Source organism: Dufourea novaeangliae, unplaced genomic scaffold, assembly GCF_001272555.1.
Source record: "Dufourea novaeangliae isolate 0120121106 unplaced genomic scaffold, ASM127255v1 scaffold1, whole genome shotgun sequence".
Lineage (NCBI taxonomy): Eukaryota > Metazoa > Arthropoda > Insecta > Hymenoptera > Halictidae > Dufourea > Dufourea novaeangliae.
Window position 1 is genome coordinate 2,215,395 of NW_015373885.1, and position 25,797 is coordinate 2,241,191.

Consider the following 25,797-nt stretch of genomic DNA (forward strand, 5'->3'; position numbering starts at 1 on the left):
GGTCGTAGCCACCGACACGCCGGAGAGAGGGTGGGAAATACATAAAAAAAAAAAGGGATTTCGATGACCAAAACAAGTCGATGCCATAGTTGAATTGGTTTCCTGACTCTCTTTCTCTTCTCCGCCCTTTCTCGCGCGAACACGTGAAACAGAACCACGCTCTTGGAACCTGGTTACGTTTCGCGGCCGAAATATCGCGCCACGTTATTCGTGGCCGTTTCTTCCCTTCATTTTGTTCGCAGACAGCCACGGGATAAATGCGGTTTATTAAGTGAAACATGAACGGCCGTGGAGAGAAATTTCGTTCTAATTTCACGGTTGACCCTTAAGAATCTTTATTTCTGTGTTGATTTGCCATTTTCATTCTTAAATAGGAAGATAAGGTGTCACGAACCTCATGAATATTTTTTATATATTTAATTTCTATTCACTTAATTTGGATTTGTGTTCACCTTCTATATTGGCAGAGACAACTGTCACCGCGGGAATGGTGGCGCTCGTGTTGCGTAACAAATATGGACTTTATATCTTTTACTATATATTTATATGGAACCAGTAACATAAAAGTGTTTTTAAAAGTTATTTCTTGGTAAATAAGCATACGGACACGCGAGTAGCCGGTTAGCTGCCGTGTCGGCGGGCGAAGGGGAGGGACCTTGCGGCGGCGCGCATTACAGATGTAATTAAGATAACTGAGGTGAGGGCAGCTATGCACAATGGCTGATATATGCGCCGATGGATCCGCAGAACCGGCCGGCGGTAGCATTGCGTAATCGTATCGCGCGCGCGGCTATCCGCAGAAATCTTGGCCCCGACACCCCTTTCGCCCTACCGCGCTTCCCCGCGGATTTCCCTTTGATGTCGATCCCGTGAATAATGGGGCGCCCGGTAAATCGGGATTCGCCGCGTTGCAATTTTTCACGAGACGTCACATGCACGCGTGTGCCCCCTCCCCCTTCCCCTCTATTGTTCCCCGCCCGCGAATCCAGGATTTGATTGTGCATCCTAACGAGAGAGCCGGTCAAGTGGGCAATTTAGGGTGGACAAGGGAGAGAACGCGGGGGTGTTTGGCATTTTATCGCGGCAAAGATAATACAGTAGAACACAGATTATCCGAATGTCGTTTATCGGAAATGTTCATCATCGCAGAGACCGATTATTGGAATAGAGAAGCAGTCACGAATGGGTTTTTTGAGAGAATTAGTTTAGAAGACGCATGGGAAAACATGCCGTACATTACTCTTAAAGGAGGTTAGGGCATATTATGCACCGCTTTAATTGGCGATAGAATTCACTGAGTTTGGAACGTGTAAAATAGAGAATATAAAATTGTAGGCTAGGGTAATATTGTTTTATCCGTTGTTGTTGAAGAGGAGAATGACAAAGCTGCTGAAATGATCGTTAGGTGCTGTTGTAATATTTATTTGTGTTGTCATGAGATCTTCCGTGCAATAAACATCCATCTTTCAATATTGATTTTTTTTATGATATATACTAAACTTTGATTCTCCTAGAAAGATTATGCCGAAAACTGATTATCTGAACGGACTTGTCGTTCTATTAGTTCGGATAATAATCAGCGTTCTACTGTAATAGCACTTTACCCAATTTGTTCCAAAAGCTACCGAATTGAAAGTAAAATGCTTATTTTTTGTGAAACTTAGACGCTGTTTCTATACAATTATTAGAAATAGTTCACTTCTAACGGAATATACTGTTCATCACAATTATAGAAAGTATTTAATCAGTTTAAGTAGAATCTAGGATAGTTTTTAGGCTGTTGCTACAGATATATTTCTCAGATTCAAATTTATCTCTTATTCTGAGGATGTAATATTATTGATTAGATTTCTGGCAATAATTGGGTAGGGAATGGAGCTATTGGAGTCACTTTTGTGTTCTAAAATCCAGGGTTCAATTTAGATAGAAGTAAAAGGTGGTTAAACCTTTGTTTCTTCCCCTTTTGCCAGTTTCGTGCTGAAAATGTTTTCAAGTTACTAACGGAGCACAATCTCGAACTCTTTTCTGAATAAAATGTCAATACAGATGAACCTTGAAATGAATTAACTGTAAAATAGACGGGGAAACATTTTTATACGTATATTGTAAAAGAAAATGTTCTGTGAACAATACGTAAGATAACCATACCTACATATGACATACAATTTAGTCTAGTAGATAATTTAGTTTAGTCTACAATTTATATGAAATACTAAAATTGAGAATAAAAATGTTGAATGTGTGCACTTTTATTTGAATCAGTCTACACCGTACGTGTCTTGGCGGATTAAAAATTTCGATATAGTATATTGAGCCACTGTAATACATCAAGACGTCCACTGGCAACGGCGTGTACGAAACTATTTTGTTGTGGCAATTTCCCGTAGAAACTAGTTTACACCCACTTCCCATTACGTGTAGAATTTTGCACGTTAACCTACTCTGGCTTCGCAAGTGTGTAAGCACTTACGACAGTTCTGAAACTACCTAATAGGTATTACCGTGCCTATTTCACTTCAGACGTTTATTAAAGAGATTTTCATAAATATACAACATTGTGGAATTCGAGTAGCAAAGTCAGATTCAACTTATACTGACAGGAGACTCCTAGATGAAACAATCATGTTTTACTATAAATTAAAATATATTTCACTTGAACAGGTCACCAACTTGTTCACCGAGAAAGACGTGTAAAATGAAAATATAATTTATATTCAATATGTCTTCCTTTCTCCTGTGATTGATGAGAATGTCATAGGATGCACCCTTTCATTCACCATGTAAATAGTAAACAAGAACAGTCACGACTATCAATGAAAAAAGCATGGTATATCAAATATTGAAAAAATGAAGAACCAGAAGTTTCTCTATTATTCAATTAAAAATGAAGAACACAGTACTTTCAATTTAGGGAAGTACAATGAATTATTAACCGTATAAGAAAAACCAGTCATCTTAGAAATATATTTTACAAGTAATCAATATGTTATACAATTTCTGCGCATTTGAGTTGCTTAATTTGTTCCAGTTTGTTCGCTTATTAAAACAGCATAATTTTCTTCCGTGAATGGCGTTTAAAATACGAGCTGGAGAGCGGGGGAGGGGGGGGCGTTGAATATCAATGTTTTCGAAGTATTTAACCTCATTAACGCGACGTCACACGTTGAATTCGAAATGATTCAAGTAATTATCGAAGTCACGGGGATGTCCGTGTGAAATGCACGGGAAAAGCTCTGAATCAATCTGATTTGCGTATGATCGTGATTAACGTATTCACGGGGGCCGGATGCATCGAGTTTTTACCCGGACGTCGAATGAAGCGATTTCGCGAAACTCAGACAAACACGGGCGTTAATTTAATTTTTCATGAGCACACCGGCAAGTTCCTCTTTGCTCGCGATTTTAAAATGACGCGTTCATCATTTCTGCTGCACGAATCATTTATTCGATTCCTCTGCAGCTTTCATCTAATCGAAGCCCGGAAGCCGGTGAATTTTAAATCGGGTGTGCCATCATCCGCGACGAAAATAATTTGTTAATTCTGTGACCATATACTCTCAATTTTTTTCTATACATTAAATAATTCTACAGAATATTTTATCGAAATAATGCAGTGCACGTTGCTTATTAAAAAATGTATACGTCGGCTGACATGCATATACTGATTGAAGGGAAAGAAGCAGAAACATTTGGTTCTTTCGTAATAACTGTTATTATCCCCCAAAGCCGTACACTAATAGCAGGGAAATATATGGGACTTTAAAAGTCTGTCTTTTTGTGAAAAAATAAGTCTAGAAGTTTTGTTCGATATGTATGCGTTTGTGCTTCCCGTAAGCGGAAATAGTCAATAATGATAGGATACTTTAATCAAATCCTATGTAACCCTTGTACACGGTAAACTCAAATTTCGAAAATGTAGTCACATGTTGCTTCATCGTTATTATGTAAACTACTGGTGTCAAATTCATTTACAAGTGTCTTTGATAAAGAATATAATTGTAAGTTAAAGTTTATGTTCAGGTCCAAATTGACTCGTACAGTGCACGATGGTTAATAACACGTGTACTTAACACAATTTTCAAAAATATATCCAAATGTTTTATTCTAGATTTTCGACTTATTTTCTCATAACTGGCCATTCTGTATTGTCAATTTATCAAGGAAATTGTCGATTCCGATCTCGCTCATATTTTATGTTTTTCTATGCTCGACAATTGTGATGAAATATTATAACTCTCCTTACTCACTATATGTATTGATTTGCTATATCGTTAATAATAACGATCGGAAGTTATTTCCCCCGTGTTCCGTTTCAACCCAGATATTCTTTTCGTGTATATCACGACGGCATTATCCAAACGGAATTCTGCAAGCAGAACATCGAGTCGACGAGAGCGTTCATTCCCCTTCCCCCGTGTCTCCCCGCCTTGATATCATTCGCCATTATTTTTATTAGTATCATATATTCTGCCACCTGCGAACGCCTATAACCGTGCGCGAGAAGATCTTCAGGCAGCAGTGAACACGAGCGTCGATAAAACGGCGTGCATCGCGCCCGACGATAAATTGTTATGAGTATTTTATTTATCGGCCGACGTGTACACACCGCCGTCGCACCACGCCCCGACCCGGTGTTATACTTCCTTTTGATCTCTGTTCTTTCACCGCGATCGAGACGTCGCGGAATTCGTGTTAACCGGGTTTATTGTCAGATACAATGTCTTTTATTAACTATCAAAATACCAGATAAGTCAACACATTCTTTGTCAATCGCACAAGTATTACATGAATCGAAGCTTGTTTCAGTACATTATATTGCGTTCTTAATTTTCGATCAGCTGTTGAGTGAAGTTGTTAGAGTTAATTGAATTATGAAATTGTTACTTTACTAACTTGTTGTATTGAATTGTGTTTTTACTATTCATATGATAAGTGGACGGGTGCATTCTATTAATTTCAAGACACTATTTGCGCCAAGAATGAAATTATTCGCATATTGTATTATATGCATGTGGATTGATAATTCATTATTGAATCTATGAAATTTCAGCTGACATTTAGTTATTGATTACTCATATGTACTGCTTAAAACGATCATTTGGAAAAGACTCGGATGTCAGAAATGCAAATCAAGGAGTTACTAAAAATATTATTAGAGACGTGATACTTCGAAGTTCAACATTTCATCCCCTTTTTATGTCTTCCTATTTCCGCTATTCAATCGGAAGTAGAACAGCTTTCGAGGTTCATACTTCTATTGTATGATCGTAATTTTAATGGCTCAGTATCTGCTGATTCCTCCGTTCAAATCTGTGCCAGCCACTTAATGAATCTTTGAAGAATGAAATGCCTCTCCTCTGGTCTTTCGTATTCTCTAATCTACCGACTTCATAAAATTTTCTACTGACACAGTGTAATAAATCGATAGATTTGCTGACTCAGAATCCAAGCCTACACATTTCCACATGTTAAACGTGAAATTAATCAATGCTAATATACCAAGTAAAATTGTGTAGTGACTAAAAGTTCCAGTAATTTTCAAATATACAAATAGAGACCATAAAGGAATACAGAAATGAAAAACACGAATAGGGGTTTCATGGAAGCCACGCTGAAAATATTCGTCATCCCGGTGGCTCATCAACGTCACACAGCTTCGCGATTAAAAATTTTAGCGTCGAAAAAGCTGTTTCGCTTCGCGGACGCGCGATCTTCTAAATGCAACGATCGATATATCCATTTTTTTTCTCTATTCTTTTTTATCTCGTGTGTCTATTCGCCAAACAAATTATTCATAGATGAACTGTAACTGAAAATAGGTACGACGATGAAAAAAAAACCGAAGATAAAATTTTATAAACAATTTAATATTGTTGAACTGAATATTATTGTACGTTTAGACGAAGAATGGCAAATAGATTTGTATCGTTACTCCTGTTCCTCTAAGCCGTCATTGGTGCGGCAAACACGTCCCGTTTCGTCGACAGTGATATTGGAAATCGGTGCGCTGCGCCGTTACGAATTCATATTACACGCGTGTTCTTTGGATCTTCCACGGGAATTCGTAGGTTTCGTGCCGCGAAATCCTAGGTAAAGGGGTCGTTGCCGCACCGACGCCCTCCGTTGTTTGCAAAGACAATAACATAAACTCCAAAGTCTTGCCAGCGTTTGCGTCCTCCTGAACAGTAACTTAGAACAGTTTAAATGGAATGTTGCTTAAATGCAGGAACTTGGACGATTTTCCAGTGGATACTTTGCCACTTTCCTTCTAATACTCGGAGAACTCAATTGTACGCACTGGTCGGAATTAGAGTATTTTCTCCCGCGGTATACACTATCAATTTCATAGCCATAAATATGCAATTTAAAATGTCGAAAAAGTGAAACATGCATACGTGTATAATTCATTTTCAAAGATAATTTTCTCGGAAACGAAGTCTCAAATCACAAAATTTTATTGTACATTTTCGACTTATTTTTTCACGTCGAATCAGCCCCTGTTGGTAATACCACCAGTTACATGAAACTCTATGTAATGGTAAAGGAATGGCATTTGCAAACTCAAGATTCTTATAATACATATACTGAGTGAACATAAAATATATAATGGATAACATAGTCTCATATATCCTAATATTTATAATTAGACTACGGATTTTATGGACTTATAGCATACACGATCATCTGAAACTCGGTTCAGTAGACCGTACAATAAAACTTCACGAAGTTATTACTTTACTTAAAATTTTACAAAATCTTTGTAAAGGGAAAAGATACTTCTTGGATTCCTATTTTCATAAACTAGTCCATAATAATGTATATTTGCATAAAGATCCGCAGTCTATAATACTGTAGAATCTGAAAATCTGTAACAGTGTTACAGAAAAATATTTGCGGGCAAATACTTTATTTCCGCAAATACTTTTACTCCGATTAACGATATTTTGATCCTGCAGCGAAAAAGCCAGTGAAATGGCAATAGACTATCGACTATCCATAGTTCTTTGAAAATTGCCACAATTTCGATCAGTGACCATCACCCACAGGATATCCAGGCAACAATCTCTCTTCCAATGACTGCAAAAGATTAAACTACAAAAGCAATCAATCTTCCGTCCTGTCTATCAACGGCAAATCGAATTCATCCACGGCAACCTACCGAAAACTTCCATCACTCGCCTCGAGAGAACTGCTTCCGGTCGAAAATTCGGTACATGGCGACCGTCTTCGATGCGCAGTGAACTGTGTCAGACTGATTGAAGAAGGTTCGTTACGCGTTTTATACACTTGTAAAATTCTGGTGAATAATCACCGTGTTTTAGAACTACTATACTTATCATCGAACTTTGTACAAATATTTCTTCGAATTCAGTTTTAATGAAATAGAAATTACAATAGAGTATGCCCTTTAAAACGGAATAATTTTTTTAAAATTTCGTCCAAATGACTTGAGTTATTTTGTGAAGTTAGGGGCATTAGTTTACTATATGATATGTACAAAAAAAATTGAAAAAGGTGCCATTGGTCGGAATTACGAAGAAAATTGTAAAGGTTGTTTTTCACAATTTTTTAATCCGAGGTTATAATGAAAATTTAATAAGTACATATCGAAGATTTATGTTAGTTATATACATGTTGAAAATTTCATCAAAATCAGTTAATGTTGCTACGAGACGCAAACGATTAAAACTGTTGAAAATTACAGTTTTTCCCGACTTGCGACCTACAAGTGTATTATGTAAATCTGACAATTCTTACATCTTTTGATCCCTGTCGCTTGTTTCTTTAATATGTACTTATTAAATTTTCATTATAACCACAGATTAAAAAATTGTGAAAAACGACCCTTACAATTTTCTTCGTGATTCCGACTTTTTCAATTTTTTTTGTGCAGATCATTTAGTAAACTAATGTATCTAACTTCACAAAATAACTCAAGTCATTTGGACCAATTTTAAAAAAGTTGTTCCGTTTTAAAGAGCGTACCTTAGTTAAGCTTATTTAATTCTTGTTTTTTTAAATATTCTAATACAAAAGCATGGACTTTCATAATCACTCACAATCTTTTCATAATTTATACAGATGCCAGGAAAGAGTATTAGCCTATGTAACTCGTGTTATCCACACGCGTTCTGTAAATCTGTCTTCAGAAAATCGTTCCAAATGAAAACATTTGGTAGTGTATCATTCGACGAAATGGAACAGTTATTGAAATTCCGCTTCCGTGATCCACAAGACATAGAACCGTACGTTGAGCGATCTTTCATGTTTCGAAACATGCGATTGTGTACAAACATGAAGGACATTGTACCGTGTTACCATTAAATCTTGAAGCTGGTCTGCATCTGTTCTACGTCCCTTTGACAGGTAACGCCATTAATTCTCCCATGATCGTTACCAGATACTCCATGGGAACTTCTATTCCGCGAAAAATTCCCGTTACCAAGTAATTTACGTTTCCCTCGGCAGTCGTATTTCAAGATATCGACACGCAGATTTTATCCTGAGATACAATGTAAATTTCCACGTTCCATTCTCTCTCTTTGTCTCCCTCAAACATACACACACACTGCCATCGGTGTGTTCACTCGCTAATACCGCTTCTGGCTAAATCGCCTCGTGATCATTTTGGAGGGTAGTAGCGGGTCTAATTATGCGGGCAGAACTGAGCTTGTCCTATAACCCAGTTTCCTCGGATATCTCGGGAAACAGAGTTGAATCCCTTCGTGTGCGAATGCAACTTACACCAGAATGCAACGCCCCCCCCCCCGCTGTTCCTGTAACGCGTACACGGACACTGTGTTTCGTTGTTGTTGCGACACCACCTCACTTCGACGATTCTTTTCCTCGCCCTTAAGTCCCTTGAACACTTGCGGTGTTTTTTCGTCCCTGTGTAAACGCTCCGTAATCCTTTCTTTTATTTCGTTGGAATATTAAGAAAAGAATTCTTTTTAAAGCGAATTATTCGGTGTTTTTATTCCCCTCGATCTTTCGTTGTTTCTTCTTCGGACTGTATAAACGCCTCGGTTACTCTAGTTTTTGTCTATTCTGGTGGAATTTTAAGGAAGAAATTTCTTTTCATTCGAATTGTTTGAAAGTCTGTTGTACTGAGATACCTTTAGTTTAGTTTAAGAGATTGAGTAATGGTGGAATGTTGTTTTAACTTTAATCGAATCGATCACTTTTTTCTCGATTATTAACGACGACGGAATCAGAGAATTGAATACTGTTAGCAGACATTATTCAGTATAGCTGTGAGACGACAAGCGTCCATACTTACGTAGGTACTTTTTATGTCTATATGTATAATATCTTCCTGTTCATAGGTACTATGACAGCTGTCAGAAATGAAATAGATTTGAAAAATGATTATGTAAGTACTGGTGGTCTTGAATGTATATTGTTTATTTCGGTTCTTTTGGGTGAAAACGACCCATAAAAGTTAAAGTGCTTTCTTATTTTCCTGTATTTCCTGAAAGCTATAACATGTAGATATAAAAAATTGTTGGAATGAAAATTTAAAGCTTTTTTGCTGTATAAAATTATATAACGAAATTGTTATAAGTTTGTTATTTAAAAAGATAAATAAGTAAAGTTTCAAAAATTGCATTATACCATTTTATAAAGCATAAACATCCATTATACGTATTTATATTCTTACAATTTTTGTTATATCTACTATAGTCTTCAAAATATATAAACATAAGAAAACATACGTTAACCTTGAAGAAGGTGTTTTCATCATGTAAAAAGAAAAGACAAGGTATCAAAGAAGTAAAATTATCTAATACTTCTTATGAATTCCCCTGTAGGCGAAAACTGCAAAGTTTTAAAAAAGTCGGAATTTACAGGTGACCGAAGTTAGTAAGAGGAAACAAAAATAGTGCTACAAATTGTAACATTTTTATGAAATTCCACAGTTTCTTCAGTTACAGAATATCTCATACATTAGAAATATTATAATTCAAATGGCATTTGAATTCCCTTAAGTCAATAGAACTCACTTCGTTTTGTGATTAATTGTCTGCTCCTTTCTCAGAACTTTCCGTATAATCTCGTTCCTGTTATCGATCACGATAGAATCAATTTTTTTGCAATCGAAGCGACTGCAAATGAACGAACACCGACTGCATAGATGTTCTATCAATAATGTATAAGGGTGCACGAAGGGGATAGTTAGAACGCGGGCGGCACTGTCCCCCGTGGACCCCCACGTCGAACCGGAACACGTCAGCGGCGCCGTCGGTTCGACGGTGCGCCATTATTTTCGCATTTAAGCGTATTATAGCGGATTCGATAGCATCGCGATGGTAGGGCCGGGCAGAACGCGGATTAAAAAAGGAAAAAAAAATCAACACTATATCCACGCGGAATATTCTCCGTTCGCCCGCATGGTTCTGCCTGACGAACATGAATCCGTAATATGTACAATTATTTGTGCATTATTCATTTCTGTTTTTTTGCGGCCGAGGTTTCCCGAGAATCAACGGAGATACCTTTCGAGTACTTTCAACGAATAAAACGGTAATCCTTCTTTCCAACATGTTTTTTCTTCAAAAGGTACTAATGCATCTGGATAATATCGAATATATCGCAAAATAGAAATAAACGTAAAGCACTAACAACGTCGATACAATGCGAAGGAAGAATTTCTGAACTGGAGAGCCCCATAATGACATTCCTCGGGTTCCATCGAAATCGATCACGAAGAACAAAGCAATTCCATGAACGTTTAAAACACAAAATTGGTTCTCGAGGTAATCGACCAATAATGTCTATTATCCCCCCCCCCCCTCGCACGTCATCGCGATAAACGAAATATCAATGACTTCCGTTTAATTAGCCAGTTCAAATGACTCCGATTTAATTAGCAATATTACAGATTTACTCGGACCACGGGGTTCCCTGAACGTGGAGGGGCAGTGGAATTCCAGCAGATAAGAGCGATATTATTTTCGTTTAAACAGTCGGCCTCGCGGGGGCGGTGGCTCGTTGAACCGAGGGGTGATTCCGACCCCTGCTCGTCTGAGGGAAGAATTTCAGATTGACTGACGTCGGGGCCGGCCACTTGAAATACCCGACTGTGAGTCTGAGACTCAAATTACCGATACCAAAGATTATTTGAAACGCGCACCCGTGTAATCCGGCGGACAATGAACACGAAAAAATATCAGTCTTTCCACTGAAACATCGATAATCCCTACCCTCCCGCCACGCCACCCCTTGTTCGATTCCGTCGTCGTTGCGATGCCGTCACACGTCATTACTTTCGCCCCCGTGCAACGCACCGGGAACACCTATTTTTTTTTCGCATTGTTGCCTGATAGCACGAGCGATAATACCACGCATTGGGACTTTGTTCGCGGAACATCGATGTTAATCTGGAGAGCGCGCGACAGACTGCGAAACGGGGTGGGGGGAGTGGGTGCGTCGAGGGGATGAAATTCGCATACCTGCACAAATATTTCGTGCACGTGCGTGGAAAATATCGAACCAACTTTCTCCTCGCCCCCTACGCGATAGCTGGAATACTCTCGGCGCGAGTTTCCATCCTCCCCGCTATAGACAAGAAGGGGATAAATTCTTTCACTGGATTTATGCCAGTAATTAGAGAAATTCTGTATACCTTTAACACCCCTTCCTGTGCCTCTGGCGATGTATGCTGTGAGGCTGTGTTTATAGGATAAAAGAACAAGTGTGTATATATATATATATATATATATATATTTTTTTTTTTCGAAGACTTGTGGAGCGTGTTCTTAACACCTTGCGTTGACAGTTGATACGAGCGTCTGCGAACAAATCGATAGGTGTGATTTGTGATTTATTTTCGTATGAGAGTTTCAGAATGCAAATGGATTAAGTACATATAGTATGGAGCGACCAAGTTCGTTGATATTGTAGACATTGCTGTTTGAAATTTGATAGAATTATACGAAGACATAAATGTTATATAGTAAATTACTTAAGATGTTAGTTTAATGTTTAGATAGGTAGTAGGTACGTATATGTAAGAATGAACAGATTAAGAATATTAAGATTAAGAATTCAAGGCCGCGGAATCCTCAAATCTTTCATTTTAAACTTGAGAAATTTATAGAAAATGAAATTAGTTTGATTTCTGCGAGATTACTCCTACTTAGATTTTGAAAAAAATATAATAATGTTCAATACAGGTTTTATTGTGATATGGAAATGAACAAATTCAGTAATTTTCTATTTCAAAAATTTATTATTTATATAAATCTAGTCCAGCCATACGATCTAGGTGAATATTGAAATGAATACAGAGAATAAATGTACCTATACCTGATAATTTGATTGGATAATTTTTGCAATTGTGAGTTTCGCAATTTCTTAATTTTTCTTCCAAAAATTCTGGGCACTCGAAATGTCCCTCTTTAAATAGTTTAGATACCGACCACGTTACTTTGAATAGACAAGTTTCCACTGGCGAAATTAGAAGAAGCTTGGAAGTCAGAATTGTCTACACTCCAATCCCGTTGCTCGTAACAGCAGGAAAAAAGCGGGACCAAATTTTTTTGCTAGTATTATACCCAAATATACGCCGACAGTCGCAATTCCGGCACTGTGGAATACTGTTTGAATATTTCTGTCGTTTTGCTGCAAAAGAAACAGAAAATATAGTACACAACATAGAAAAACATTGAACACTTGCATTGAGGTTGCAAATGCCAAAGTTATACAGACACTCGTTTCAAAGTTTTTGACGGCTTATTATTTCAATACTTACATAGAAATACAATTGAATCATTGGAATTACAAATACTTTCCTAGGTCAATACAATTTGTGCATAACTGAATACAGTACGAAACGAGTACATGCTTAACCCCCGTAACCAGATCTCTGAGGATTATTGTTGAGAATATTGTTGTTAAAAAACGATTTCCTGAATTTTATGTCGTACCGAAAACATGAATGACAATAAGTTTACAATAACACGTCTGTATCGATACTGGACTGTAACGAAATCAGAGGTAATAAAAGGAGTTGAGCCAATTGTTCGAAGAAAAAGAGCGCACCATTGTTCTATCATCAAATGAATATTTCCAATATTTTCAAATTACACGTTAAAAACCTGTAGTTATTGGATTATTGTATCTTCTCGACAAGGTCCTGACCTTTCGTCACAGTGCGGAAAATCCTCGCCGTTAAAGCGTCGACGAGGGAAATACATATAGCCGCGAGCCAAGAGGCGTCATAAAAATCCGCGTTTCGTTTCGTAAAGAATAAATTGGCCCGTATATCAAAGCAAATTAACGCCAGCGCCCGCGCGGACAATTAACGATTTTCTATAGGCCACGAACCCACAGAGGCAAAGAGAGAGAGAGAGACGACGTCATTCGTTTTACAGCCATAAATTTCGTCGAGCTCGACGCCGGGCATTTTGCACGTTCTACAGCTGCCGCCAATTTTATGTTTCGCCTGGCGTATATACCGGTGCGAGCCTACCGCTTTACCTGTTGGCCACCTTATATCTTGATAACGACGACATCGTCGGTTGGCTCGATTTCGGCGGTATTTCAACTTGGCCCCTATAACGCCTCCTTTATTATTAAAACGCGGTCCCGCTGACTGGAATCCGACACGCGAAGCCTGGGAATTTTTCATGGAGCCGGATGGACGTTGTTCGATACTATGACATATACGAGGTGAATATAAAGAGAATGGAGAACGTATTTCGAGCAGAGGTGGCTGAATTGTTTAGAGCTCGTGCAGGATAGTTCTTATTTTAAATTTCTTAACTCCTTTGGCATTCGTTTCAGTACCAGTAATATTGATATGTGCATGGAGGATATGTGGTAGCGGACGGTTGTGCCAAAAAATTAAATGTTAAAATATAATATTGCTATTACGTTTGAAGCCACGAAGCTGGCTTCGCGTTATAACTGAAGATGCCTCTGACTTCGAGGATCGATTTGTGGATGGGTCAGTCGTTTCGCTGACAACCGCGGATATTTAAAGGGAGTCTCCGATATGATATGAAAGAGAACGGATGTACTATGTTTAACTTGTATATATATTTGTATATAAATAATGTTGCAGAGTCTTAAATAAACGTTGCGTTGTGTTACGTTCAATAATAAAATACCGTTATGTCGTGTGACAGAACACCACGGCGTAACAATTTAGTAGAACCGCTTTGAACCGAAGTATTGTGAATAAATATCGGTTGCTCCGTGGTGTGTTAGTAATGAAATATTGTACGAAGATTTTACAAATCAGATACAATAGTCGTTTTACAGCTGTACTTTGGTTTGTTCTGCGTGTCTCTTTTGCCTTGTCAGAGGCACGAGAGTGTGAAGAAAAGACCCGGAGTTATACGATATGAGCTCCATTCCATATCACTGGAGGATTTGTTACAATAGCAGCTCGTCAATGGAGGTAGAGGCAGAACTGCTGTCAAGATGCTATTGTATGTTGTAAATCCGAGCGAATTGATTAACTGTCTTCTCGACCATTAAAGGAACAAAATAGTTATAGAAATAATAATAATTTTTAAGTATCTCTGTCTAACACAGATCATTCTGTTTTTAATTGTTGTCTGATGTAAAACTATCTTAATGAACTATAGAAAGCCATCAGTGGTTATAAGTAATGTGACATGCAATCGGTAATTGCAAATGACAAGAGTCACTAGTACGTTCATATTAAATTGCTTGGTAAATTGTTTTCCGAATTTTGTGTTTTCGTACAATCTTCAATTCGTGATTTATAATTTTTAAGGTTGACAATAATCAGCTGTTTACAGCCAATTATAATAGCAGTTCGAAGTTCGTTTTCGGATCAAAAAGGATCGTTCAGAGCCGTCACTACATTTCTATAGCGATAAGAACGATGCGTATTAATTAGTTTCTCGTCTTTCGCCGTGTCGGCTTCGCTGTATTTCGCTTTCGACTCAGAATATCCTGTTATTTAATGCATGCCACGTGAAACTTCCGACTTCACTCGCAATCGGGCCCAAGTTTGATGAAGTAATTCCGAATTTAATACGCTGTAAAAGTGAAACTTGGACGGGGACAAACGGTGAGACGACTATTGGATCATGTCAACGCTGTTCCGAGATCCTTCAACATTCTTTAACGTGAGACACAGATGAGCAGACTTAAAAGTGCCATACTTATTCCTTTCATTCATATTGAAAATGCTTAACGAATATCAACAAGATCCAAGTAACGTACATATTTCTCTGAATAGATAGCTGTTACAATTGTTACGAAACTCTAATAGGTTATTACCTGTACAAGGTGCCTCCGAAAATTATGTGTAAGAGGACATGAGGTGAATAAGTCGAAAATATAGATTAATATTTCTTCATTTGAGGCTTTATTTTCGAGAAAATCCACTTTAAACATTAATGTAAAACGTGTGTATTCGTCATGGTAGTAACTAGAAACGAAATGCAATGAACAGACGCGCTAGTCAAGTCCTGTTCAATTGCACACGCACCTATTACGTCCTGATCTTTTTATCTTTTTACGAGGAGTCACCTCATGCCTGCGTGTGCATAACTTTTGGAGTCACCCTGTATTAAAAAGAGATCGATCATCAGTCTAACCTTGCGCTATATCTTTTATACAGCAAATCACGCAAAGAATCAGTTCAGTGTAAAAAGATCGTCCTATTTCATTAAAAGAAGAAGTGTAGTTGCAGTTTGCAAATAGCACCGTTGCACTACTGGAAAAGTTCATAAAGCTTGCTAAACAGTGAACAGAGCTACAGCCCAAGTGCCAGAATCACCCTTATGTATCTATGTATCCTTAAAGATCTTTCATAATCTCATGATTTCTTTTATTTCACAGTTGAAGTTCTTGACACCTAGCACCACCGACCGTTCAAAATTGAATTAATCGTCCTTGTCACGGCGATCGGGTGGATCGTTGGCAGGTGATGGTAACGCGAATGAATATTTCAGTCGGTATCGGCGGCGGCGTGTTCCCTGCGACCGAATGATTCGTTACAGGGCAGGCGAATTCCGAGAACCGAGTCGGTTCGTAAAAGTTTTATTTTAGGTCGCGATTTCGATCCGTTGACAATTTAACGAACGTTCCGTATGCGCTACGCGACGGCCCTACCATAAGGTTCGAGCAGACGTCACTCCCCGTGGGGGATAATGCATGTTTCATTGGATCGATTTCCAAGTGACGTCATGTGGGTATTAACCGCAGCTTCTTTGAATTATTAATTCCCTTGCACCCGACGTACTCGGGGGTTCCTTTCGACGGACGTAAGTCCGGTACTTTGACCTATCCCTGGGATTACGTAGACCGAAATCGCCGTGGTCTTTTCTTGTATCGATACGGTGAAATATATCGGACGAGAGAGAGAGAGAGAGAGGGACAGCTTCGCCTTAACGGTGGATTACAAAACACGAGTGTGCTCCATTATTACACGAGAAACGAAATTTAACGTTGCTGTACCTTTGTGAAATTCGTACATTAAAGATTAACGCGGTATTACTGGCTCTTAATTTCACATATGCTGTACTCCCTTTCTTTAATCGTGCCTTATCTCCTTGTATGTAATCACCTCGCTGTTCTTAACTATGAATACGTGATGTTGATGGTGTAGACGTAAATGACAATGACATGAGATGTCTGGAAATAAACCAAACGTTTAATTGCCCTGTTTTATTCTTTATAAATGAATGTGAGAATTATTATTTCTTTAACTCGTTACTGAGCAATTCTTGAAACTAAGTTTTTTCTAGGCAACTTCGAGCAATTTTTTTGGCGACAGTTTCAATAACATGTTGCTTACACTAATACAAGTACCTGTCATAGTGGAATTAAATATGAGAATTTTTATGTAGATTAGAATGTTCTTTTAATTAATATGGTAAAGAGTGGATTTGTGAATATTAAATGATACTGTTTACTTTTATGTAAAGATTCAACAGTCATGTAACTTTTATGGGTTTCGGAATATGTGCATAGAATGGGGCTATCTAAAAATTTAGCCAGCAATTTGGCCGTACTCGTATCCACAACTACGAGACAGCTATACAATTATAATAGAGAAGCCGATTATATGGAGCCTGAAAAGTTGGAAACTGTGCTTTGAAAACTTTTTAGATGTAAGTTTTCCGTTTCCTGCGGAAACTTAACCGACATTTTTCTTGTAGCTTTTTTATCCGGCTCCCCCTCGAACTTGTAAAAGATATAATATTACGTGGTAGCTTCCGTAATCGTTATGTATAGTAACAGAGTGCTCAAACAATATTAAACATTAAATATTATAGTGCACTTCCAATATTCAACATTGAAAAAATAATACATTTTTAATATGCAATATAATATTTAAGAAAGATAATACCTAAAGAATAATAAAATATTTTATGAAACATGAATGTTGTATTAAAGTTAATAAAAAATATTATTCATTTAATATGCATGACAACGGTAAAAAAGGAGTGTACTGGAAAAATAGTACAATAAAATATCTTATTTTGCACCCGTAACATCTTAATTAAATATTGAACAAAATTAAGTCACAATTTCAATTTAAGAAACGTTTTTAATACTGAATAATGTTTAATATTTCTTCGTAATCGTGTACATTCTGCTGCACTATACTTACCATTTAATACAACCTGGATAATTACCGTAAAAACATGATTACAATTTAATCTTCAATATAAAAGATTGAAAAAGTAATGCTTATCGAGTTTCTCATATTTTCAATGAAACCGTTTACATAATATTCAATGCCCCGTGACCTACTTATGCATACCTATATTCAACAATCAAGAAACCGTAACACCCAGCTTCGTGAACAATGTTTTGGTGAATTGGTATGCACAATGCTGCATTAATCTAGTTTTGACGACGCGCCAAATTGAAAGTGTGCCAAGTAGTCGCTTATATTAGAACGCACGGTTTATATCCGGTGACGGCTAATGTTAACGAACTAAATATGCATCCCATATATGTGGAGCGGCGCTGGCGGTTATAGGAACAACTTAAATACATTCTCCGCCGGTCAATTGTGCGAAAAACTCTCATTAAATCATAAAACGTTCGCAACAGCCGGGAGAACAAAAGAAGCCGTGAAAGTTTAACGCGTAACATTCACACGGGTTAATATTAAATCCAAAGAAACAGTTGGAAAAGGAAAGAAATACCCAATTTCTTCGACGTTGGGAGAGCCAAGCCGACTCTCGTAAACACGGAGGAGCTCGCCCTCTGTTTAAGAGTTTGGGCCAGCTTGAAATTAAATTTCGTCGAGTATCACTTTTGCAATTTAAAGACCCGCGATTATTGTCCGATCTCTAAGCGTAATGAGAACATTTATGCGGCATAATTCACGCAACGAATCCTATTACGTCTTTGATCTTTATGCCTTCGGTAATCTCGTCAAGTGCTGAATCAAAAGAGCAATTTTCCACCCCCCTCCCCCTTCTGTCTCTCTCTCGCTCTCGCTTTGACGATGCATAATTGAGTTTTCTTTAACTTTCTATGAGCTCGAACGACAAAAAAGCAATAAATTGCAGTAATTTTTTAAATGGATTCTATGGATAGTGCGAAAGAGAAAGGGAAGAGGATCGACACCTTTCTTGGTTTCTTCGTCTTTTACTCATCTCGCAATCGCGGTTGAGTACTGGAAGTGTTGCGGATGCCTTAATCTCGATATTAGTTGTACATGTTCAAATAGACACTCTTGATTAATTTTTAATTGAGACGTTTAACTTTTGTTTGCAAAAAATCGTTTGGTACCATTGTATTACTAAAAATGACTTTAATCATGACATTTCCACTGTCGTTTTATGATATTTAACACAACATAGAACTACTAACGTTTAATGTATACTAAATTAAAGTACATAATACAGTAATATACATAATACATATATAGCACAATTTAGCATCATATAATGTAATATGAAATGTACAGTATGTCAAAAGTCAACATAAACTTTACCAAAAACACTACTACAATTTCAGTAATTGTAAAATAAGGAATCTATAACCCGTCAAAGGAATGTATTTACATATAGTAGACTGTTCTACAAAGTAGTAGGTTGCTTCGGTACTTATTAACATTATAGTAGACTATATTCATTGTTTTTGTAAGGTACTATATTCTGTAAGTATAAAACCTTTGACGAAAAATTTTATAATTTAGACATATATAGCTCATGGTGTTTGTAATCTTTTAATATAATATAATTATATTAAGTATCAATGTCTAGAAGTTTTAAGCATAGTCTTAACATAGAGTTATAAATGCTTCAACAATGTTTATTAATGTATAATATATAAATGTCTTGTCTGCAGAGGGAATTAACAAATCTTTTTTTTTCTTTTTTTCAGGTAAGTCTTCCCTTTGTTAGCAGAGATCGTATTCTAGCGATATGTAATGTGAGTACAGACTAGAAACTTCCCTAACTTTTCAAGTCGGTAAGATACTTTTAAATGAATAGTACAGAGGAATAAAGATAAGGATCCATTTTTTGCGTATTATAATATCTCAATATGGATATGAATGGTATTTTTTATCCGTAGAATCCATTTTTGTACTTAAAAATGGGAGAAAAGGAGAAAGTTTCAAATTACTGACATTTAAACCAATGCTTCAATTTTTTACAATGTTTAAAGTTCGTTTTACTCCAATATAACATGAAGTGGACACTCGTTAGCTTTCCTCAGTACTCTTCAAATATCATAAGGTGTTTCAGAAGGGACTCCTTATCACGCGAGCGAGAGTTCGATAAATCGAAATTTATCTTTCCCCCGCCACTTCTACAATATTTACAAAATGAGATACACAAGATAGAGACACGATTTAACTCGCTTCAACGTCATCCACGCGTTCTACGTACAGTTTCAAAACAGAAGTGTATCTTCCACACCACGGTCGATCATTCACGAGAAGTGAAATATAATTACACTCGGGTAAAAAAAAAAATTTTTCAGCGCGTCGGGGCGAGCAGAACTGCCGTAAGCTGTACGCGCGAAAATTCGATTAACCGTGCGGGCCACAGTGTCGTCGGGATACGCGTTACGTTTCACATCGACGCGTACGTAACACCGAACCGACACACACATTGTAATGCGTTCGAACGAATAATTACAGCTCCGGCCAGCTGTGTCCAGTTTTTCCCGCTCAATATACAATTATCGATCCAATTACACCCGGAATCGAACGGGTCGATTGTATCGCACGTTTAAGTAAGCTTTATTCAATTCCGGGCGTAATTGTGTTTTGACTGTGACGGCCTTTTATACCGACGGGGGTGGAAAAGGGATCGAAAAATCGAGCGAGAAAGGGCGATAGAACGATGGAGAGAGTTGGGCGATGTTGATCCGCGACGTGTCGGGCCCAGGCCGGAAATACAAACCGGAAATATCGCGTCCACTTTAACCCCTGCGGGGTGCAATGGTCGATGTAAATCCCCAATATCCCTGCGCCACCGCCGTCTCGCCTTCGAGCGTGGCTCTCGTTTGTAACGGGCAGAAAAACACTGTTTGCAAGGAACAATGAGGCTCGGATTACAATGCTCGGTAAATAGATTGTTTGGAACGTATCGGAGTGAACGCGTCGCATTGTCGCACCGCGGACCTGTTAAAAAGGTACATCGAGCGACAAAACTATTCGTGAACTCTCGGACGGCGAGTAGGGCGAAAAAAGCGATGGGAAAAAAAAGATGGCGCGAAGAGCGCCGAGAGTCGGAAATGGTGTTTGCGGCGCCCGGCTATTGTCCACTTCTTTTGCATCCCACCATTTTCTGGCTCGTGATTATTTGAGCGATTTTACAGGGTTTGGCTTCTGTTGCGACTTGGTTCAGGGAAATGTAGTACAGAACTCTTTGATAAAGTATACCCGTAAATTTTTGACATTTTTGTCAATTTTTAGAATTGAACAGAAAGTTATTGTTTTAGTCGGTATTGGAAGATTGCTGTATTCGGTTAATTATGTCTGCCTTTTGGTACACGGGAAATTGTACGATAATTTGTATGGAATAAAGACTAAACAATAGAACTAAAATTAATAACTTTTCAATACAGATTTACAGTTATGTGTAAGTATGTATGTATTAGGTGTATTAATAAGTAATCCACTGTATTTTTTGACGAAATAGGTATTCTTTTCTATAGAAATCAAGGACCTCTTTTATTTACAGTCAGTTTAATTTACATTCATAGTGATTTTTACCGCACATTCCATTCTTGTTACTCAACCTAAGATCAAGAATTATACTTCGATTTTACAATATATCGCTTTACTATTTAAAAAATAATAGATTACTTATTGGTGAACCTAATAATATGATACTTTATAATAAAATTGTGTTAAGCACATTTAATGAATTTTTACAATAACAAAATTTCAGAACCATGAATAATTATAGATTCTACATCGACGACATTTTGATATTATTAGATCAATGATGAGCAATCAGTGGCCTTATTACTTACATGCAGTACCCACCGATGTTATTTGTGCTTCCGATTCAATCGACTAAAGTAAAAAAAAGTTAAGCCAAAGCTAAAATCAATTGACAATCTTTACATTAATAAATTAGGTTTGTTAAGGTTGCGGTTATAGTGATCCGTGCGGATTATTGGATTTTCAATTTCATCTCGTTGCAAAAAACGGTTCTTCATCCCTGTATATGATATACAGATTTATTGTTTGAGAAAAATATTTTATTACACGTTTTCTTAAATATTTTATTACACATGTTCCACATACAAAATACTTTAATAAACAGTGCATAAGTGATCGACATAATAATTACATTATAATTTCTTGCCGAGCAGCATTTCTCGCACCCACACTATTAGGAGATAGACAGATGCTCCGGGTGTCGTATCCCGGAGAGAGTTCAGTCAGTATCGTCTTATCGATCAACGACCCCTCATACCTAACCGGCATCACTCTGTCACGTTACTAGCCTCTCAGATAACGTCCAAGTATTACAACGGGTGGCGTTCTAACCGTTAAACGAGTGCAGGACGATTAGTAATGCGAGACAAATGATTGTCATCCCTTGTAGGGTCAGGGAACAGATAGCGATCGAAGGAATAAGTTATCCGAAGGAACTAATTTCTTTCTCCTGCTTTGAATCCGAACATCCATTTCTCTGGATCATTTATAGAAACATTTTTCATCATTTCTAAAGTTAGACATAATATAAACTTTTAAGAGACATTTAGTTAAGTTATAAAAATTAACGTGATTTACATTAGATTTGCATGTAATTTTATTCGACATTTTGGATTTATCGTTTCACAAGATGCTTTCGCGTCGATTTTTTATATATTCCATTAATAAGGGACTAATGTTACTTATCAATTGTTTCATATCGCAAAAAAAATTTACAAATGGGGAGCCCAAATTATTCATCGATTCAATCCAATATTTTGCGATTGGGAAAAAAGGATATTGTTCTGCTTGATTTTGCATAGTTACTTGATTGAGAATCCTGAATATTCTGACATGTTTGAGGATCATTATAAGTACTCAGAGTCGAAAAATTGCATTAAAATCGTACGTCTCTTGATATCCACGGGGTGAGCCTTAATTAGCTCGAAGCTTCGGTCGACCCTCGTTGATCCTCCACGCTCTATGCAAATATCCAATAATGTTCCGCAGCACCGCTCGGCTTAGTTGTCGTTACAGTCGTTAAAATCGGTCAAATCCATCAATCTAAGGCGCTATCTACTGGTCCTGACGCTTATCCCCGTGGTTCGAGGGTTCCCTCTCCCGTGAGCCTTCGAAACGAGCTTCAAAGAAAACATATTTTCTAAAGGGCCTCCGGCTAAAAATTAATATTCTTCACAGGCTTCAGTCGCCCCTCCCCCAACCCTTAAACGGATCAATCCACATCGAAATAAGCGGGGGCGAGGCCGAAAGTGTTTCCCAAACTGTCAACCAATTAATCTTATTAATTTGTCCCCGCGTTCCATCGACCCTCTCTCGCGGTCGGCGTGATTTATGAAACGTTTAATTAAAGGTTTCATAAAGACGCCTACGACCCCGCTCGCTTAAGCGACCGATTCATTCCCATCGATCTGTGTTAATGATCGACGTGAACGACGGAAGCTATGGGAGGAACCGGGAATAATGAAAATTGCTGGCTTCGTCCGTGCGAAGTGTTTTTGTTGGATTGAATGGTCGGCTGATGATTCGGGGGCGTGTTTTTTTGGATGTACGTACCACGAATCGAGCTGTTTGTTTTATAGTTGATATGTGTCGATTGTATGTTTGTATGATATTAGGAGATTCAAGTCATTCGTATGATTTTGAAACTTGTTTAAAGCGTACGAAGATGTCAGGCTTTGAAAAGAAAGAATCTTATATGAGTTCGAAACTAACAAAACGATAACTTAATTTCCGTATAATACTATCCCAGTCATAATCGATGGATGATAAAAACATTGGATTAAAAGTGATAGTGGAAGGGACAGATATGATGGAGTAATAGAATGGTTTAGAAAGTTCGAAGGAAGAAAGAGGGCAACTGTAAAACGGGGGGGGGGGAAAAAATATTATAAAGAATATATACATATATACATATGTAATAATATATGTTCCCAGCCACAATATATTTCATTTTCATAATAATGCCACATATCGACTATAAAACGTGATCGATTCGGTGTACAACAACCCAGCAGTCATTTTCACTTCTACGTTCAAAACTACAATATCGTGACGGCAACAAGTGCTTCAGTACAGGACGTGAAAACATTCAGAATTGTATCCGAAATGTTACTCACTTCGAACTTAGTTGCTGGGAGCTCTAGTTTAATTGCGAGCGGGGTTGTTCAGGGTCAGCAGAGTCGCACACTTCTCTCTGGAGGTAGCTTAGCGACTTAAAGCATTTTCACCGAGCATCTTTGACCAATTATCCGGGCGATAATTTTCAACGGTTTAACGTAGTGGCAAGCGGAAAGTTCAAGGCACCGCGGGAGAAATTCTCGGCAAGAAAGAGAAAGCTCACGGCTATGGCAAAGGTACTAATTAGCCGGATCCTAATTATCCGAAACTGTGCGCGACCAACACGTGCACGATGTTGACAGTTCACGGGAGGCCTCGATTATCTTGCGTACGGCGTGAACAAGGCTAACGTTACTCACGACTGTTCAAACGTCCCATAATTACAACGGGCAATTACGTTGCCGATTCCGTCGTCGGGCCAGGGGCTCTCAACTCTCCTTTGCCCGTAGCATTTCGTCGACTGCGCTATCGGTCTCATATGAAGCGTGCAACTCAGGTAGAGAGTATATAGTCGGCTGATTTATTGAATTAGAGCCCTGTAAACAAGATTAGGGGAGAGGTTACTGTGGAATTGAGAAACGCAATACAGAGGTGAGATCCTGCATCGATTGATACGATATACGTACAGTCCCAATCGATGCTGTAGGAGCCCCTAGGCAAACAGCTCTAATAACATCGTGGGTCATTGTGAGGCGTGGTATATGGGATCAACATTGTCTATGCACTACTATACAGGTAATATATGTAGGGTAATTTTACATATGAAAGATTACTCGTGATTTTGCTTATACAGATCTTAATGAAGTTGAGAAGGAGGAACATTAAAAACTTAGACTAGAGCTCTTGGGACTCTAGAGGTCTCTTTACGTATTTAAGAAACCTGGTATGGAGTTCTTCAAACACAGGGAACTCCACATGGACGTTTCCAGATTTTTTCGTATAACGTTCCTTATTTAAGATATTTCATACATCGTTTTGAATTGATAAAAGATATTTCACACTCCATGATTTGATAACAAATAAATACAAATCCATTTGGATTTGAAGTACCCGGTACAGACCCCTTATACTCAACGACTCGATTTATTAGATCTCTTTGGACTGAATAGTTCCTATATGGAATCATTGTATCCAGGATACTCGGTATACAGTACTGAAAATATGTTTGAATCACTCGAATGTTAAACGTGTTCCACTTGTATTTCTTTTATTAGTAGTACTAGGAAAATTAAATAACACAGCTTAATAGTTCAACTTAACCTAAGCTTAACTTATTCTAAAAACGTGCATCTCACTATATGTATTGGGCAAAATAAGTTCAATACAAATCATTTTATCGTTCGTATAAAAATAGTGCATACTACTTACATTTTAGAGTGATGCAATAAATGTTTGCAGTATCCTTCTGTATTTTACTTTTCATCCGCACTCGTAGATAAAATCTCTGTAAAAGTCGATTTTCGATTCTACAGAAATGTTATTTACCCTCTTGATCTAAAATTCCCCATAAACGTCGGGGCAGCTGCTTTTATCCTGCAATCACGCAGAGTCGGCCGACTGACCAAATGAAAACGAGCCCAATTAAACGTCGTCGTCTTTCCTGAATCGAAGTCGTCCGGAAGTCGAGTCACCGGCAGCATTCCCGTAATTACGTCGGCCGGTAATATCTTCCAAAGGATGTCGAAAGGCGTCACTTTGAACGTTTTTCAGTCACCACGGTTCCTCCGTGGCCGCTAGGTCGTAAAGGCAAATTGAAAAGCAGTCGATACCAGTGACCATTTTTTCATAAACGAAACTGTGTCACTGATATTTTGATCAAATAGGCGTAAATTAATTTTTTTAAGATGACGTTGATCAGACCATTTGAATAACACGAAATATGGTACAGTGACGGAACACGTTAAAATTTACGAAAATTACACCTCCGAAAACGAAATTCGCTTAGATAGCGTCAAATAGAATCGACAGTATCGGATGTGGCAGAAAAGCATTTACACGAGCCACTAGTGCCTCAGTGATGGTAAAATGTTTTTTGTAAAGCTGTCTGT

General features: G+C 37.8%; 1 protein-coding gene across 1 annotated transcript in view; it reads left to right on the plus strand.

The window, feature by feature from the left end:
* Positions 1 to 716: 716 nt before the first annotated feature.
* Positions 717 to 25,797, plus strand: part of LOC107193347 (semaphorin-2A) — a 183,850-nt gene continuing 158,769 nt past the window's right edge. Inside the window, exons 1-2 of the mRNA XM_015582759.1 lie at positions 717 to 759; positions 1,150 to 1,251. Coding sequence (XP_015438245.1) covers positions 717 to 759; positions 1,150 to 1,251 — 145 coding nt within the window. The remainder of the gene's footprint in view (positions 760 to 1,149; positions 1,252 to 25,797) is intronic.